Source organism: Rhinichthys klamathensis, unplaced genomic scaffold, assembly GCF_029890125.1.
Source record: "Rhinichthys klamathensis goyatoka isolate OS25496 unplaced genomic scaffold, OSU_Roscu_1.1 h1tg000386l_1, whole genome shotgun sequence".
NCBI lineage: Eukaryota > Metazoa > Chordata > Actinopteri > Cypriniformes > Leuciscidae > Rhinichthys > Rhinichthys klamathensis.
The window spans coordinates 511,434-527,338 of NW_026606890.1; the positions used below are offsets into that span (position 1 = coordinate 511,434).

Sequence of the window (15,905 nt, forward strand, 5' to 3'; positions counted from 1 at the left end):
AAAAAATGTTGGACAAACATTTGATTAAAACACTATATATAATGTACTACACATATTCATATGTTTATATATTCATATTCAGAAATCTACAGTACCAGTTTATAAAACCTTTAAAAAATATATTGTTATATAATAGAAAATTCCCTTTATATTCACTTTTCTTTGACTTAGGACTACATGAGACCCTATTAACATATGGAATTAATTTGATTAATTAATTGGCATATATGTAATGAATTTTAAAACGTGTTTTGACTACTCTCTTTTTTTTTTAAATAATATTATTTATATAATAAATTATATTATATATATATATTTTTTTTTTACACACATATACAAAGAGCTTTTTTTTTTCAGGGAACAACATGCTTATTCACCAGTCTATTTAAACAGTGTAAGTTTATAATGGTTTGTAGTTGAATGAATGGGAAACTCACCACTGTTCTTTATGATTTCCAGCACCTGGATCAGCACATCAGGCTGGGTCATCTACACAACACAAGTGTGTTAATAAACACACAGTAAAACCTTAATGAACACAGTAAAATGTATCGTCACATATCCACAAAAGCAGCCCATGCTCGTATGTTCAGACTCACAGTGGAGGGGTAAGAGATGTCGATGTTGACATCACTTGTTTTGAAGGCGAAGCGGGTGAAACAGGAGCCGTAAAGACGGAGAGAGCAAGCTGTGAAGAACAAAGGACAGGAGAAGTCATTTTAACCTTCACCATACTGAGAAATACACTTTCTTGACCATTTTTACTTTTTACTGCAAGCTATTATACGAAGTACACTACGGTTCAAAAGTTTGGGGTCAGTAGGAGTTTTAAATGTTTTTGAAAAAAGTTTCTTCTGCTCACCAAAAATGCATTTAACAGTAAAAGCAGTAATATTTTGAAATAGTTTTGCAATTTAAAATATATGTTTTCTATTTAAATATATTTTCAAATGTAATTTATTCCTGTGATCAAAGCTGAATTTTCAGCATCATTACTCCAGTCTTCAGTGTCACATGGTCCTTCAGAAATCATTCTAATATGATCATTTGATGCTTAAGAAACATTTGATTAATATCAATGTTGAAAATAGTTAAATAAAATCAAAGATTTTACTGTCACTTTTGATCAAATTAATGCATTCTTGCTAAATAAAAGTATTAATTTCGTAAAAAACTAGGGCTGTCAAACGATTAATCGCGATTAATCGCATCCAAAATAATAGTTTGTGTTTACATAATATATGTGTGTGTACTGTGTATAATTATTTTTAATACATAAATACCCACACATGCATGTGTATTTAAGAAATATTTGCATGTATATACTAGGGCTGGGGTAAACGATTATTAATTAAACGATTAGTCTGTCGATTATTTTATCGATTAGTCGACTAATCTAACGACTAATTGAACGATTCTTTTTTGTAACATGGAAATTGCAGGAGTGCACATTCAATGCACAACAATTTTGATCTGGTTCTTACAGAGTATCTACACTGTAAAATGTTTGGTAGGCTACTCAAATGAGCCCTATCACACTTGGATGTGGTGCTCATTTTAATGTTTTCAGTGCTCATAAAAAACATCCGAAATGATTTTTCGGTTTTGTTGACGCTACAGGCCTAGTATATACTGTATATAGACTGAATGTAGCCTATATATAATGTATATTTTATATAAATATAAACATTTTATATATAAATAACATATTTTTCTTAAATATATACATGTGTGCATTTATATACAAAATAATTATACACAGTACACACACATATATTATGTAAACACAAACTTTTATTTTGGATCCGATTAATCGTGATTAATCGTTTGACAGCCCTATAAAAAAACATTAAAAAATAAAAAGTTACTGACCCCAAAGTTTTGAAATGCTTAAATTAAATTGGAACCAAACTTTCAATTCATCCCCTATCCATGAATGCAGGTACCACAAAGCGGGCCAGTTTCTCGCATACTTCGTAAGTCCACTAATGGAATAATGAACAGAATAGATGTAAAGCATGTCTTAAGTTCGGCAGGGAAAGCGTGTACCTCTGAGTTGTTTACGTATAATACCCTCCATCCGGAGAACCACGGTTTGCCTCAACGCAAAGTCTTCCTCTGAGATGCCGTGCACCTCTGCCGCCTCCAGGACGGCGCAGTCTAGCGCCCTCAACTGGGCCGGAGAGGGAAGAGGAAGCGCTCGCAACTCATTCTCCTCCTGCTTTTCCTGCAAAACACACATAAACAAGAAGATGAAAAAAAAAAAAAATCAGAATGAGTCAAAGTTGATATAAAATATTAGGGCTGTCAGTTAAACGCGTTATTAACGGCGTTAACGCAAACCCATTTTAACGGCGTTAATTTTTTTATCGTGCGATTAACGGTCTTTTTGGCCTAGCAAACTTTGTAGTTTTTTTTCACATGCTTTTGCAACAGGACGGCATGCGCGGCGCTGCGCGGCGCTGCGCTATGAAACCCATTCATTTCAATGGCTTGCGGCGCGCGAGGACGTTTTGAAAGCGCAAGCGGATCTAGCTAGACCGGAAACAAAACAACAGGCACGCCGCACACACTTGTTTGGGCTTGCGAGCCGGATGCGCGAGCGCGAATCTCTCTGCTCGAGTCGCGCGCGCTCTCAGATACACGCTGCTCTTGTAAGAATTTTCTCTGGGCTCACTCAGAGAATATGCCTGCACTTAAAACGTGTTCAGTGCAATCGCGAATCTCTCCTCTTCCCCAGCTAACAATTTTAGGTTATAAGAATGTTTTCATAACGTTCCCATTAAGTTATAAAAACGTTATTTCTGAATGTTATAGGAACGTTCAAAACGTCCAGTTTTGAGTGGATGACGAGCGTGAGACGCCGAAATGGATGCCAATAAGATTCTGAATGTAAAGTTTACTTTTAAAAAGTTGCCAAATGGTTCCATTGACAAGACCAAAGTGATATGTGTGTTTTGTCGTTGTGAACTGAGCTATCATCATCGCAGCACGTCCAGTCTGAATACCACTTGATGATGGCCAGCACACACACACACACACACACACACACACACACACACACACACAGCTGATGCGAAGACTCCGCCCCCTCGTCAATATCAGGACCTCGTCAGTATTTATTTCACCCTTTTATTGATGGACAGTGTTATATTGTGTGAGAGATTATTTGCTCCAAGTGATAATGTTTTAGTGTGAAATTGAACAGTATATGCCAATATTGTTTTCAATAAAAAACATTTGCACAAAGCAAGCCGATCCACTTTTCCATGTTGATAAGAGCATTAAAATGAGAAAAAAATAATGGGACAAAAAGAAATCAAGAGACATTTAGAATAGATACAAATGTGCGATTAAATGCGATTAATCGCGAGTTAATTATGACATTAATGCGATTAATCGCGATTAAATATTTTAATCGTTTGACAGCACTATAAAATATCCAATATAATATCTTTGTTGCTGATGCTTTGACGGTGATTAATTCAGAGATGCATCTTCTCTGTTAGTGGGTTTTCAGTGACACACAGCATTCTTTTACATGTTTGCTAACAGTCTAACGGAAAATAGCCCAGTAAAACCCTTGCTAAGCTTAGCACAGAGCCACTGTGGATTATACAGACCACAGAAAAAAGCTGCATCCTCTCACCTGCATGTTCTTCTTGTGACGTTTCTCTTTAATGTGCTTGTGAGCACCCTGGATGTTCTCCACGTGGACTGAACACAGTTTGCATAGATAATGGAAATTCGGGTACTCCGGAGATGGCTGTGGGAATACACAACGACAGAGAAACCAATCACGCGACATCAATTCACACATCTGACGTGCAAAAGGGAGAAATCAACAGGCTCTTAACGACTACCCGACTTAATCAGGTTGTTTCAGATTCAATTAACGACCTGCTTTTGACCATCATTCAACAGTAAAATCAGTCGGTGAGTGTGAATGCAAACGCTCTTATTCACATTGATACTCGAAGTTACAGCTCAAGTCAAATTAAACTAGGTAAAGCAAATATAAACCAGGGTTATTACCCTTAACTAAAACTATCAGGCCCCTGTGTCCACCAAAGAATTTTTTTCCAGAGGGCTAGCATATAACTTTGGGTAAAACTCAGCGCTCATCAATGTCACTTTTGACCCAGCCGTCCAATCACAGTGGAGGAGGGGCGGGACAAATACCACACCGACCAACGACCACATCCTCCTTGTACATCAATAACAAATGTCAACAACAAGCACATCTCTTCATCCAAAACTAGTGTCAGAGCAAGTACGTTACATTGTGTCTACATTTTTATATTCAGAAACAAACTATTTGAGAAATCAGATAAAAAAGATATTAGTTGCAAGCGCAACCAACATGTTGAAGTCCAAATCAATGCAGTTTCAAAGGGCGATGAAGAGCTTCACACGGCTCTGCACGATCCCAGCTGAGGAACAGGGTCTGGAAAAATTCCATCTCATTTTCTCCCGTTTTCTCCTCCAACTTCAAAATCGTCTGACATCTTTGTTTTAATTTATTATTTAAAAAAAAATAATCTTGCCATTTCCAACGTGATGACCAGCAAAAGACAAACATATTGTGGTTAAAAAGTATATAAATGTTTTTTTTTTCTTTTTAAATGGCCAATGGTTTGGCTAGATCAGACCCTGTTCCTCAGCTGGGATCGTGCAGAGCCGTGTGAAGCTCTTCATCGCCCTTTGAAACTGCATTGATTTGGACTTCAACATGTTGGTGGCGCTTGAAGTCCATTGTGTGGAGAAAAATCCTGAAATGTTTTCCTCAAAAAACTGAATTTCTTTCCCACTGAAGAAAGAAAGACATGATCATCTTGGATGGCATTGGCGTGAGTAAATTATAAGGAAATTTTCATTTTGAGGTGAACTATTCCTTTAAGGGCTGCCTGCGGTTTTCCATCAATATAACAGTTCAATGCAGCTGTAAATATTAGTATTGTAATTTTACAGGTCCATTTTGGCATTTTTATTTTAGTATATTTTTTTTTTAATTTTTATATTTCTATTTAGTAATTAATTATGAAAAAAAATATTTTTCACGCAGGAATGCGTGTTACCTTGAGCAGCCGGTGTATGTAGTCTCTCTGCAGCCTCTCCTCCGCCTGTCTGAGTCCCAGCTGTTGGTCAGAGGTCAGGTGTCCCACCTCCACGACCTCTGCTGCGACCTCGACCCTCAGTCTGCGATCTGAGATCTCCACACCTGACATTTAAAGGAACAGACAGCAAAAACAAACCCAAACATAAAACTTTACTGCCACAGAAAAAAAACAACACAGTAAATACACCAATACTAGTACAGAGAACACGTTTACAGCTTCGTCAGATAATAAACACTGACCGGTTTTAATTATCTTTTATTTTTGGGGGGGGAAATAAATGCTTATTTAATTTCAGCAATTTCATGTACATCTTATTTGCCACTATTAAATTGAAACATTTATAATATTTACTAGAGTTCAAAAGTTTGGGGTCATTTGGGGTCTTTTGTCATATATAAATTGATACATATTCAGCAAGAGTGAATTAAAGTGACTGAAGTAATGGCTGCTAAAAAAAAAATCATCTTTGATCACAGGAATTAATTACATTTTAGAATATTTTAAAGAGAAAAGAGATATTTTCAATTTGTAAAAATATTTCACAATATTTCTGATCAAATAAATGCAGCCTCTGTGAGCATCAAAAACATAAAAAAACCTTACCATCCCCAAACTTTTAAACAGTAGTGTGTGTAGGGTCACTCCAGTATAGATATCAGCAATAAAAAACCTAAATAATCTAAAATTAATTTGATGATGATTGGTGTGTATTTTCTCACCAGGTATCTTCTCTTTAGCTGCGATGGTGTTGTGTGTTGAGCTGTCCTGTGCTGTGCTGGTCAGCAGTGTTGCTCCCCCATCCTTGACCGGTCCACTGTTTCGGACCGGCGTTTTCTTCTCCTGTGTCTGCTGACGGGCTTCACTGGGCAGGGGCTTCCCTCTCCCCCTCTCGCCAGAATTAGTTCTGCCCGTCAGCCTGCGGGCTTTGCCCTTGCCCTGCTCCTGAGGGCTGCCGGTGTGGCCACCCTGGATCTCCTCTTTCACCCTGGGGACGCCGTCCTTGCATCGGCTGGGGACTCTCACGCTCTCCCTCTGGGGTTTGGAGGACGACGCCTTGCCCCCGCTCGAGCGGGAAGGTTTGAACACCTTCACGGGGCTTTTGGGGTCCTCCATGCCACTCCACTTCTCTCCGGACGAGACTGAACAAAAGCCCAAAGGGCTCTGGGTTGAAGGTTTCTGGAATGGAATCATGATATAATCAGATTGTGGGTATCCATAAATGTTTGTGCATGGAAAGTTTGAGAAATCAGGGAGACTTTGACGACACTGGGCAGGGAATACTAGCTTAGGACTTAGGACTAACCCACTATTTTTTTAAACTAGTAAGTGAACCAATAGACATTATTCCATGATCAATTTAAATGTTTCAAATAGTTTATTGCTATACTTTGCAGGTTCAACTCAACGACTCATGATTAAGTCATGATCTAGGAAATAAAAAACTATTTTGCATCTTTAATTCACAAAAATGTCTAATTATTTGATATTACTGCCAAAGTGGGGGGAAAAAAGTATAAAGCATTGCAGCTGATATTATTTCAGGTTAACTCATCACACTCGAAATGCAAAGTCAAGTTGAGAACATTGCATTGTCGAACACATTATGTTTATAGAAGGACATGTATTCCATATACACTGAAAATTCAACCATTAAAATTAATATTTCTTATCAATCAGCTTTGAAAAGCATCAGCTTGAGGCTAGAAAACTAGTCCTCACCATCATTTCCCAAAACATGTCACTTTGTCAAGAACATTCTTGGTCTCAATATCCTGTCGCCAATTCAAGACCTTCAAATGCAAAGAATAAATCTCCAGCTGGGTCAATGACATGACGTGCATATTTTGGTGTACAAGTGCATTATTTTTTTATGTGATATCAATTTATTCTATAAAACCTATTTAGTTTCTTATTTTCAGTGCATTCAAACAATACATTATTTTGCGTTTTGGTATCTTAAACCCCAAACACAAAATAAAGGTGGCACAACATCCACTCAAAGAAAACTATTTAAAATTGTGTTTTAATAAAAAAGACATTCAAAATAAAATACTATGGCAATTTTATGTTTGAAACCTTTCACATAAACAAATTTTATAAATATCAGTAGTTTTAAAGCTGTTAAGATCATTGAAAAACTTTTCTCCGGCAAATAGTTTATTCTCAAATGTCAGGGTGGCACAACATGGCTCTTTTATTATGAATTGACAAGGTAATAACAGTAAATAAATATGATAATGCATCATCCAGAGTCACCTTGGATTCTGATCCTTGTGGAAAAGGGTTTGTAGATCTCTCTCAAATACTGGTAAAAAATAACTACTTTCAAGTATGGGTAGGTTGGTACACTTTCCATGTCAGGTGGTACAACCAATGTAAAACTAGGAAAATGCTATTTTATCAAACTTATTTGTCGTATTTAAAATATTCAAAGTATGAACTTGATAGCATAGGCAAAAGCTAATACGTAGAAGATGATCAATGTCAAATTAATTGCAAAGGTCAGGTGGTGCAACTGCAATGAATGTCCCTATATGATTTTTTTAAAACATTATTTAGGCTTAATAAATAATACATTTAAGCATATTCTATCTTTTTAATTATTGTTTTATTGCTCTAAAAAAATAAGTTAAAGATGTTTTAAACTTTCAATTATTTTCATAATGTTTTAAATAATTTTAGATGCCACTGCCACTATCATATCAAGTAAAGGAAAATCAGTCACACTTTATATTAGGTGTGTTTAACTACAATGTACTCGTATAAAATAAATTGTTAGGTACGATGAACTTATTCATGTTGTTTTGCAAAGCACTTGTGCTACTATTGAGTTGGGATACGGGTAGGTTATGACACGTTTGGTGGTATGAGTAGGTTTAAGGTTGGGTTAAGGGGTAAAGGAAGGGTCAACAGTGTAATTACAGATGTAATATGCAGGCATTATTTTTTTAAATATAAGTCCAATTTAAAATATGTTTAAGTGCACAATAAATGGATTGTACTAGTGATGCACCGATATGAAAAATTTGGCCGATACGATAACCGATATTTTGGCCGATAAATGTAAATCCATTTTTTTAATATAAATTGAGAGCCTGATTACAAAAAAAAAAAAAAGCCATTAAAAGCCATGTCCCAAGCACAGAATTATAATGTTCTCATTGCGCTTGTACTGCACATGTTACACTTTACTGTATTTTCCTTTTTTGAAGTGATTCAAAATACATTTTAAGCACGTCAAAACCATCATGTCGAACAGTGCGCATTTGAAGCGTCTCAGCTTAAGGAAATAATCCATTAGCCTATTTATTGCTTTAATATATCGGACACATTTTCTTATCAGGCCGATAATGGTCACATTGTAAATTATCATATATCGGCCATTACCGATACCGATATGGTGGCCAATATATTTTGCATCGCTACATTGTATCAAATGATTAATTTAAATGTTAGTAACTGTAGCCTATTCCAGTTCCTTCGTTCCGAATGTGATATAATCTGTTTTTGATCCATTTTCTACTTCAATAGAGACTGTAACTAAAACATGTTTATTTGCATTTTAAATTTTATATGTAATTGGTCCAGTATTCTATTCAGCATAATCCTTGTCATTATTAATGTTGTCAGGTGGCACAACAGATATACATCAGGTGGTGCAACCATGTAAATTCTTGATTTAAACCAACACATAATAGGTCAAAGTGAACAAATGGCTGAAAACTAGATTGTGATTGGTTATTGTATTTAATGCGTTTACTGGTATATATTAATTCTTTAAATATATTGATATTTATATATTGATATTTTTTTTCTGTCTTTAAAAGTTAAATCTGATGCTAAACATACTAAAATACCTGGCCACTAGAATGCAATAAAATACACAACAAATAATGTGTTAGGCACTGTAGACACTCTAAGGGTTACTTTGCTATAATTTCATATATATATATATATATATATATATATATATATATACACACAAATATTTGGTTGTACCACCTGACAAAAAAAGTCAAAAAATGAATTTAAACACTTTGTTAAATATTGTTTACTAATTTAAACTTGTTAAAACACTGTTCATGACTCAAAAATATGCATTAAATCAATTTTGAAAAGATATATTTTTTTTAAATATATATTTTTGAAGCTTTATTTGTCATTGACCCATCTTCAAACCTCCTGTCCCGCTCAACACATTTAATACAACATGAATGCATTACAGATATGATATGAATATAAGAATACAGACATGAAATGCAATCATATGCATGCTTTATATTCAACATTTCTCTTACACTGAGCACAACATACTCAATATTTCAGAAAGAGCAGTATGTTTAGTTAGTATGCTACTAGTTAGAACATGTCACAACAGAACAATTATCTACTAATTACAGCACACAGTAATATACATTTAGGCATGCTTTAATCCAAAGTGACTTAAAATGCATTCAAGCATTTTATCAGTTCATGCATTTCCTGGGAATCGAAACCCAAGCTCTTGCCGTTAAATAATCAAGCAAGAAAGACAATATTCACAGCTGATATTAGGCTACTTTCAGTTCATCATACTAGGGATGTAAGGTAAAGGGCAGTGCATTGTGCTTGGTATTGTATATTTTAGTGGGTCAAAAATGCATACAGTACATATACTATACACTGCAGACATAATATGAGTAATATGTTAGTATGCTTTAGGTCAGCATTACAGCCAGGAAGAAATGACATCATCATTACCAAGCAATTTTCTTTTTTAAAGTCTTATGGTTTCAAACATACATATAAGCAAATATATCTAGAATATTTATTATAACGTCTGAAGCTAAATATATAATACATATTATAGCGATCATTTTTTTAAATTATTTAAAGAATTAGACGTTGTAGTTTGTATCATGTGCACAATTATTCAATCTTTCACAAGTTTAACGACCTGTAACGTAAGGCCTGAACAAGCACAAAACTACAGTCGTACAAAAAACTACAGTCATACATTAGAGTCCAAAAATTAATTATGAGACCATATACATGTACCTGCCCTGATATTGTATCCTATACGTTATTGCTCGGTTCTGAAATTTCCTATTCCCACTGTAAAAACACTGCATGTAATGATCAAACACTAGCACTGCGCCATTACCTGCATACTTACACGTAGAACACATTTACATGCAAGTAATACACACTTAGAACTGTGTATCATTCACAAAAAGTCTAATTTCATAGTGATTCCCTAAACTTTTGTCAATGTATTTAGACTTAGCTCGCGCGCTGCGCTACAAACGCCTCGCGCACCTCTTCCTCACTTGTGCATTTACTTTTCTGTCTTACCTAGATTCACAAATGTGCGGTAGATCAGCAGTACATGCTGAGAACGATCATAAGGAGCGGGGACGGTTTGGCGTCGCGTTAAACGCCATGTATCCCGGCGCTGATGATGTTGTTGTTGTTGTTGTTTTCGGCCCTGCTCGAGACGGTGAGCGCACGCGCCATGTTAACTCTGCTCGCGCGCTGCATTGTGGGCCGCGTCAGTGCGGCAGGCGGAGACTGGAGACCGACGCGACGCTTCGACGCGCCATATCGTCGTCGTGACGCCTACAGGCGGCGCTCTGAGGCCCAAACAACAAAACTCTAAAACCCAACTTTTTTTTATTTCAGATAGAAATGAAAAATTATATTGAGTTACTACTTGGGTTGAAAACCAGTAAAGCAAAACGTACTAGGTATTTATATGAAGCTTGTATTCTATTTATATGATGATCTCATACCTGTTCCTTTTTTTTATGTTATTTTTCTTTTTTACATTTTTTATTATTAATTTTCATTACACTATATTTTATTTTCCTATTTGCTGTAATGTATCATTATTTAAAATTATTAGTCTTGCATAATTATTGTCATGTTTTGTATTTGTATGTGACTGGCATTCAATAAAAAGAGAAAGAAAAAACTCTATTAAGAAAACTCTATTAAAAACTTTATTAAGCCTATAGGCTACTACAGGCTGGCTAACTAGGGTTTGTTGAATCAATAGCCTACTTATACATTTTTACAAATTATTTTATTTTATGAAAGCACATGGGCCTTCAATGTGTTTCTCAAGTAACATTTAATAGGCTATTTAAAAAAAATCCAACTTATTTCATATCTATATAGTGCTATTTAACTATTTGTAGCTATTTATTTAGCTTACAAAATTACTTCTGTATATAATATTTGTTATTATTATTTAGCATTTTAATTGATCTGTTTTACAAATATGGTTTTTATGCATATTAAGATTCAGCCATACCTGTTGAATATAAGATCTTAAAAAGATATTTGTCAAAAGCCAAGAATGTGTTTTTAGCCTGGTGAATGTTATACCTTATTTGCTGTCTTAATTATCATGCAGTAGGCCTATGTGAAAACATTTATGAAGTAATGAGGAAGCTTGTGATTGGTTGTTCGGGGCGCGCGCGTCATTAAAGTTCGGCTCATTCCTCTCTAGGTCTGTTGATTTTCATTCCGTATAGGACTGTCCCGTTCACTTATCTGTCTTCTCTACATCAGAGGAATCTCATCTCACTGCATCATGGGGATGTTTCTAATAGCACTTACTTTGCTGACTGTTTCATGTGTGGTTGAGGCCAAACAGAAAGATTTTTACACGTTTAAGGTGGTGAACAGCAGAGGGAGGTTAGTTTCTCTGGATAAATACAGAGGATCGGTGAGTCTCCACAAATGAGCTCTGATGCTGCAGACGTGAGATGCAACTAACGTGCATGTAAGAAAAGCCTGCGATACTAACGTGACATCACTGTGTGGGGTTTCTCCGGATGCATGCGTGCTTTAATACTGTTGTAGAATTTCCTCACTTCAAGTATTTTCTTACTAACAAACTATTAACCGGCAGACCGGAGTTGTTCTTCATTCATTCTCAGTGTCTACGTGGCAGCTTCATGCATCTCAGCTCCTGCTGCTGAGCTCACTCTCTTGATTACTCCTGCATTCCGCAATAACTTTCAGTAAACAGACATTATTGCATTAAATAATGCTCTAGATGAATATTGCATGTACATTCAAACAGAACGAAATCATATTGATTGATTTTGAATGTATTCGAACGATCTGCTGATCAGAATGAAACAGTTGGCCTATAGTTTAACATTGCAAACATAAAGTATTTTAAGAGTAACATTTTACATGCTATAATTTATAGCATTAGAAAATACGCATGTTGTGTTTCACTGCTTTTAGCCTAATTTATAATGCATAAAATAACTGATTGTGGTTATAATGTGGGTTTTAAACAGAACTGAGTTTGCACAAGTCATTTTGAGTCACTAGGTGTCGATGTTGAATAACTTTGAAAATCTATTCGTAAATCTTTGAAATCTCCTGATACCAATGCTTTCATGAATAATGTATAAACAACATTTTTGTGCTACCGTTTTGAGAACATTATTAAAGACCATGATAACTCGTAGCTGGGCTACATTGTAAAAAAAATATTTTCATGATTTATTTAACTTTTTATCAGCTTAGATAGTGGTTCAGATAACATATTTTGAGTTATGCAAACCAACTTCATTGTATTATTTTAATGAACTTAAAATTGTAAGGCAGCCAGAAACGTACTTTTTTTAAGTTAAACCAAAAATATTTGTTTACCTTACTACTATCACTTTACTACCACCCTACCTCCTCCTCCTACAACGACCACTACTCTTACTGTTTTTGAAAATAAGTAAATAAATGTGTATTTACCAGCTCTTTACAGGCAATCAGCCATCCTTTTAGTGTAGTTGTAGGTAGCCCATCAGAGGAAATGGGTCAGTTTTAACACTAAATAATGAATAAAAAACGTGAAGTGCTTTAATAACAGCAGGCTTAATGGAGGTGAGGTGTTTTTCAATCTATATCAAGAGCTGATATTATGGGCTCATGGTCAGCATACATGTGTAATTTGCATCTATAGAAAAAAAAACAAATATACACATGTACATTTGATTCTCATGAGAAGACTTGGAGGTCTTAGAGAGAGGTAAAGCAGAGATTGACGTCACAGCAGCTCTTAACTCATCCCGCGCTCCTCCGCTGCTGCTGATTGGCTCTAATGGCTTCATTTGGCCTTTAGACCACAATCGGTGTTCATGGTCACAAGCTTCAAAAACCTTCAGTTTAACAGAGACACTTGTGATTATGATCACAAACAGTTAATCTGATTCATGGACAACACAACCACTCTTTAGAATTGTTTTTTCAAAGAAAATAAAACAAATATTACTAAAATATGTTTTACAAGAAAATTATGTTTCAGTCTTTCTACTGAAAAATACACATTTAATTCAGTGTGTTACTTTCTTCTCAATTGTTTAGAAGTTTCTTATTGAATTTTTTTTAAAGTAAATGTTTCATAGTATCTATCTTTCTATCTATGTCTGTTTATCTATCTATCTTTCTATCTATCTGTCTGTCTATCTATCTATCTGTCTCTGTGTCTATCTATATATCTATCTATCTATCATCTATCTGTCTTTCTGTCTGTTTGTGTCTATCTAGCTATCTGTCTGTGTCTATCTATCTGTCTATCTATCTATCTATCTATCTATCTATCTGTCTGTCTGTCTGTCTGTTTGTCTATCTATCTATCTGTCTGTCTGTGTCTATCTATCTATTTGTCTGTCTGTCTGTGTCTATCTATCTATCTGTCTGTCTGTGTATATCTATCTGTCTGTCTGTTTATCTATCTATCTATCTATCTATCTATCTATCTATCTATCTATCTATCTATCTATCTATCTATCTATCTATCTATCTATCTGTCTGTCTGTCTGTCTGTCTGTCTGTCTGTCTGTGTATATCTATCTGTCTGTCTGTGTCTATCTATCTATCTGTCTGTCTGTCTGTCTGTTTATCTATCTATCTATCTGTCTGTGTCTATCTATCTATTTGTCTGTCTGTCTGTGTCTATCTATCTGTCTGTCTGTCTGTCTGTGTCTATCTATCTGTCTGTCTGTCTGTCTGTCTGTTTATCTATCTATCTATCTGTCTGTGTCTATCTATCTATCTGTCTGTCTGTCTGTTATCTATCTATCTGTCTGTCTGTGTCTATCTATCTGTCTGTCTGTGTCTATCTATATGTCTATCTGTCTGTCTGTCTCTCTGTTTATCTATCTATCTATGTATCTGTCTGTCTGTCTGTATCTATCTATCTATCTGTCTGTCTGTGTCTATCTATCTGTCTGTCTGTATCTATCTATCTGTCTGTCTGTCTGTCTGTCTGTTTATCTATCTATCTGTCTGTGTCTATCTATCTATTTGTCTGTCTGTGTATATCTATCTATCTATCTATCTGTCTGTCTGTGTATATCTATCTGTCTGTCTGTCTGTTTATCTATCTATCTATTTGTCTGTCTGTGGATATCTATCTGTCTGTCTGTCTGTTATCTATCTATCTGTCTGTCTGTGTCTATCTGTCTGTCTGTTATCTATCTATCTATCTATCTGTCTGTCTGTTATCTATCTATCTATCTATCTGTCTGTCTGTCTGTGTCTATCTATCTGTCTATCTATCTGTCTATCCTATCTATCTATCTATCTATCTATCTATCTATCTATAACCCTGAATTCAGTAGACATATATATTTCCTGATGTTCTTGATTTCCCTGTCGCGTGTTTGTAGGTTTCACTGGTAGTGAATGTGGCCAGTGAGTGTGGTTACACCGACGAGCACTACAAAGACCTCCAGCTTCTGCAAAAAGACTTCGGGCCGTTTCATTTCAATGTGCTGGCATTTCCCTGTAACCAGTTCGGCCAGCAGGAGCCAGGCAGCGATAAAGAGATCGACAGCTTCGTGCGGCGGGTCTACGGGGTTTCTTTTCCCATCTTCAGCAAGATCGCTGTGGCCGGAATAGGGGCGAATAACGCTTACAAATACCTTGTGGGTGAGTGGAACAGTTTACAGAGGGATCCAAAAGTATTTAGACACTTAAAAATCACACTTTAAAATATCAGTCATTTCATTACATAGAAGTGTTTGTTGTGCAATGCCTCATCCCTTTGTGGCATAACACAAACATAGTTCATCATTTTCATGCAATGTAACAGCTTATTAATTTGACATGCTGTGCTCTCATTCAAATACCGTCGCTTTCTCTTCTAATTTCAGAGGCGTCTAGGAAAGAGCCGACCTGGAATTTCTGGAAGTACCTCATCGATACTGATGGCAAAGTTGTTGATGCGTGGGGTCCTGATGTCTCTGTCAAAGAAATCCGCCCACAGATAGCGGATATGGTTCGGAAGCTGATCATCAAGAGGAAAGAAGAGCTTTAAGTCCTTTAAATCTTCTTTAGCTCTGAAAACTGTCAACACTCAGACCTCAGAAACAGATTCTTTGAAGAAACAAATGCTAATTTAGGCCTATTTAAAGTACGAAGTGTGAGATTACACCAGCGCAACCCACTTTAAACGAACATATATCCTCTCATCCAGTTGTGAATCTTTCAGTTGTGAAACTTTGTTGCATCTGTTTGGAAAGAGAAGCACTGAGAATTAAAGTGATAAAAGACAGGTCTTATTAATAAACCACTTCATGCTTACACTAAATGACATCCTTCACGTTATGTCTAATAGAACAACACCAAAAAATAGAGCAATATGATGAACTGATTCTGGAGTAGAAATATTTATTTTTATTTGATATTTTTCTTATGTGATCTTCCTGAAAGATAAAAAAAAAACACCCTTTGACTCTGTTATATTTTAGTTTGGTGGCTCCATTAAAAGTTTTACCCTAA

At 35.6% G+C, this 15,905-nt stretch overlaps 3 protein-coding genes across 3 annotated transcripts in view; 1 reads left to right on the plus strand and 2 right to left on the minus strand.

The window, feature by feature from the left end:
* The window catches only part of tut4 (terminal uridylyl transferase 4), a 46,571-nt gene extending 35,920 nt beyond the window's left edge, over positions 1-10,651 (minus strand). Inside the window, exons 1-7 of the mRNA XM_056233964.1 lie at positions 10,455-10,651; positions 5,840-6,296; positions 5,079-5,221; positions 3,650-3,766; positions 2,050-2,227; positions 600-688; positions 438-489 (exon numbers count right to left, since the gene is read on the minus strand). Coding sequence (XP_056089939.1) covers positions 438-489; positions 600-688; positions 2,050-2,227; positions 3,650-3,766; positions 5,079-5,221; positions 5,840-6,233 — 973 coding nt within the window. The 5' untranslated portion in view covers positions 6,234-6,296; positions 10,455-10,651. The remainder of the gene's footprint in view (positions 1-437; positions 490-599; positions 689-2,049; positions 2,228-3,649; positions 3,767-5,078; positions 5,222-5,839; positions 6,297-10,454) is intronic.
* Positions 5,815-15,905, minus strand: part of LOC130069841 (protein shisa-like-2A) — a 64,758-nt gene continuing 54,667 nt past the window's right edge. The window contains exon 4 of the mRNA XM_056233984.1: positions 5,815-5,824. The gene's annotated coding sequence lies outside the window, so the exon portion shown is untranslated. The remainder of the gene's footprint in view (positions 5,825-15,905) is intronic.
* Positions 11,618-15,848, plus strand: gpx7 (glutathione peroxidase 7). The gene is made up of 3 exons (XM_056233982.1): positions 11,618-11,832; positions 14,792-15,053; positions 15,278-15,848. Exons 1-3 carry the CDS (start codon positions 11,698-11,700, stop codon positions 15,439-15,441), a joined length of 561 nt encoding a protein of 186 aa, XP_056089957.1. The 5' UTR covers positions 11,618-11,697; the 3' UTR covers positions 15,442-15,848.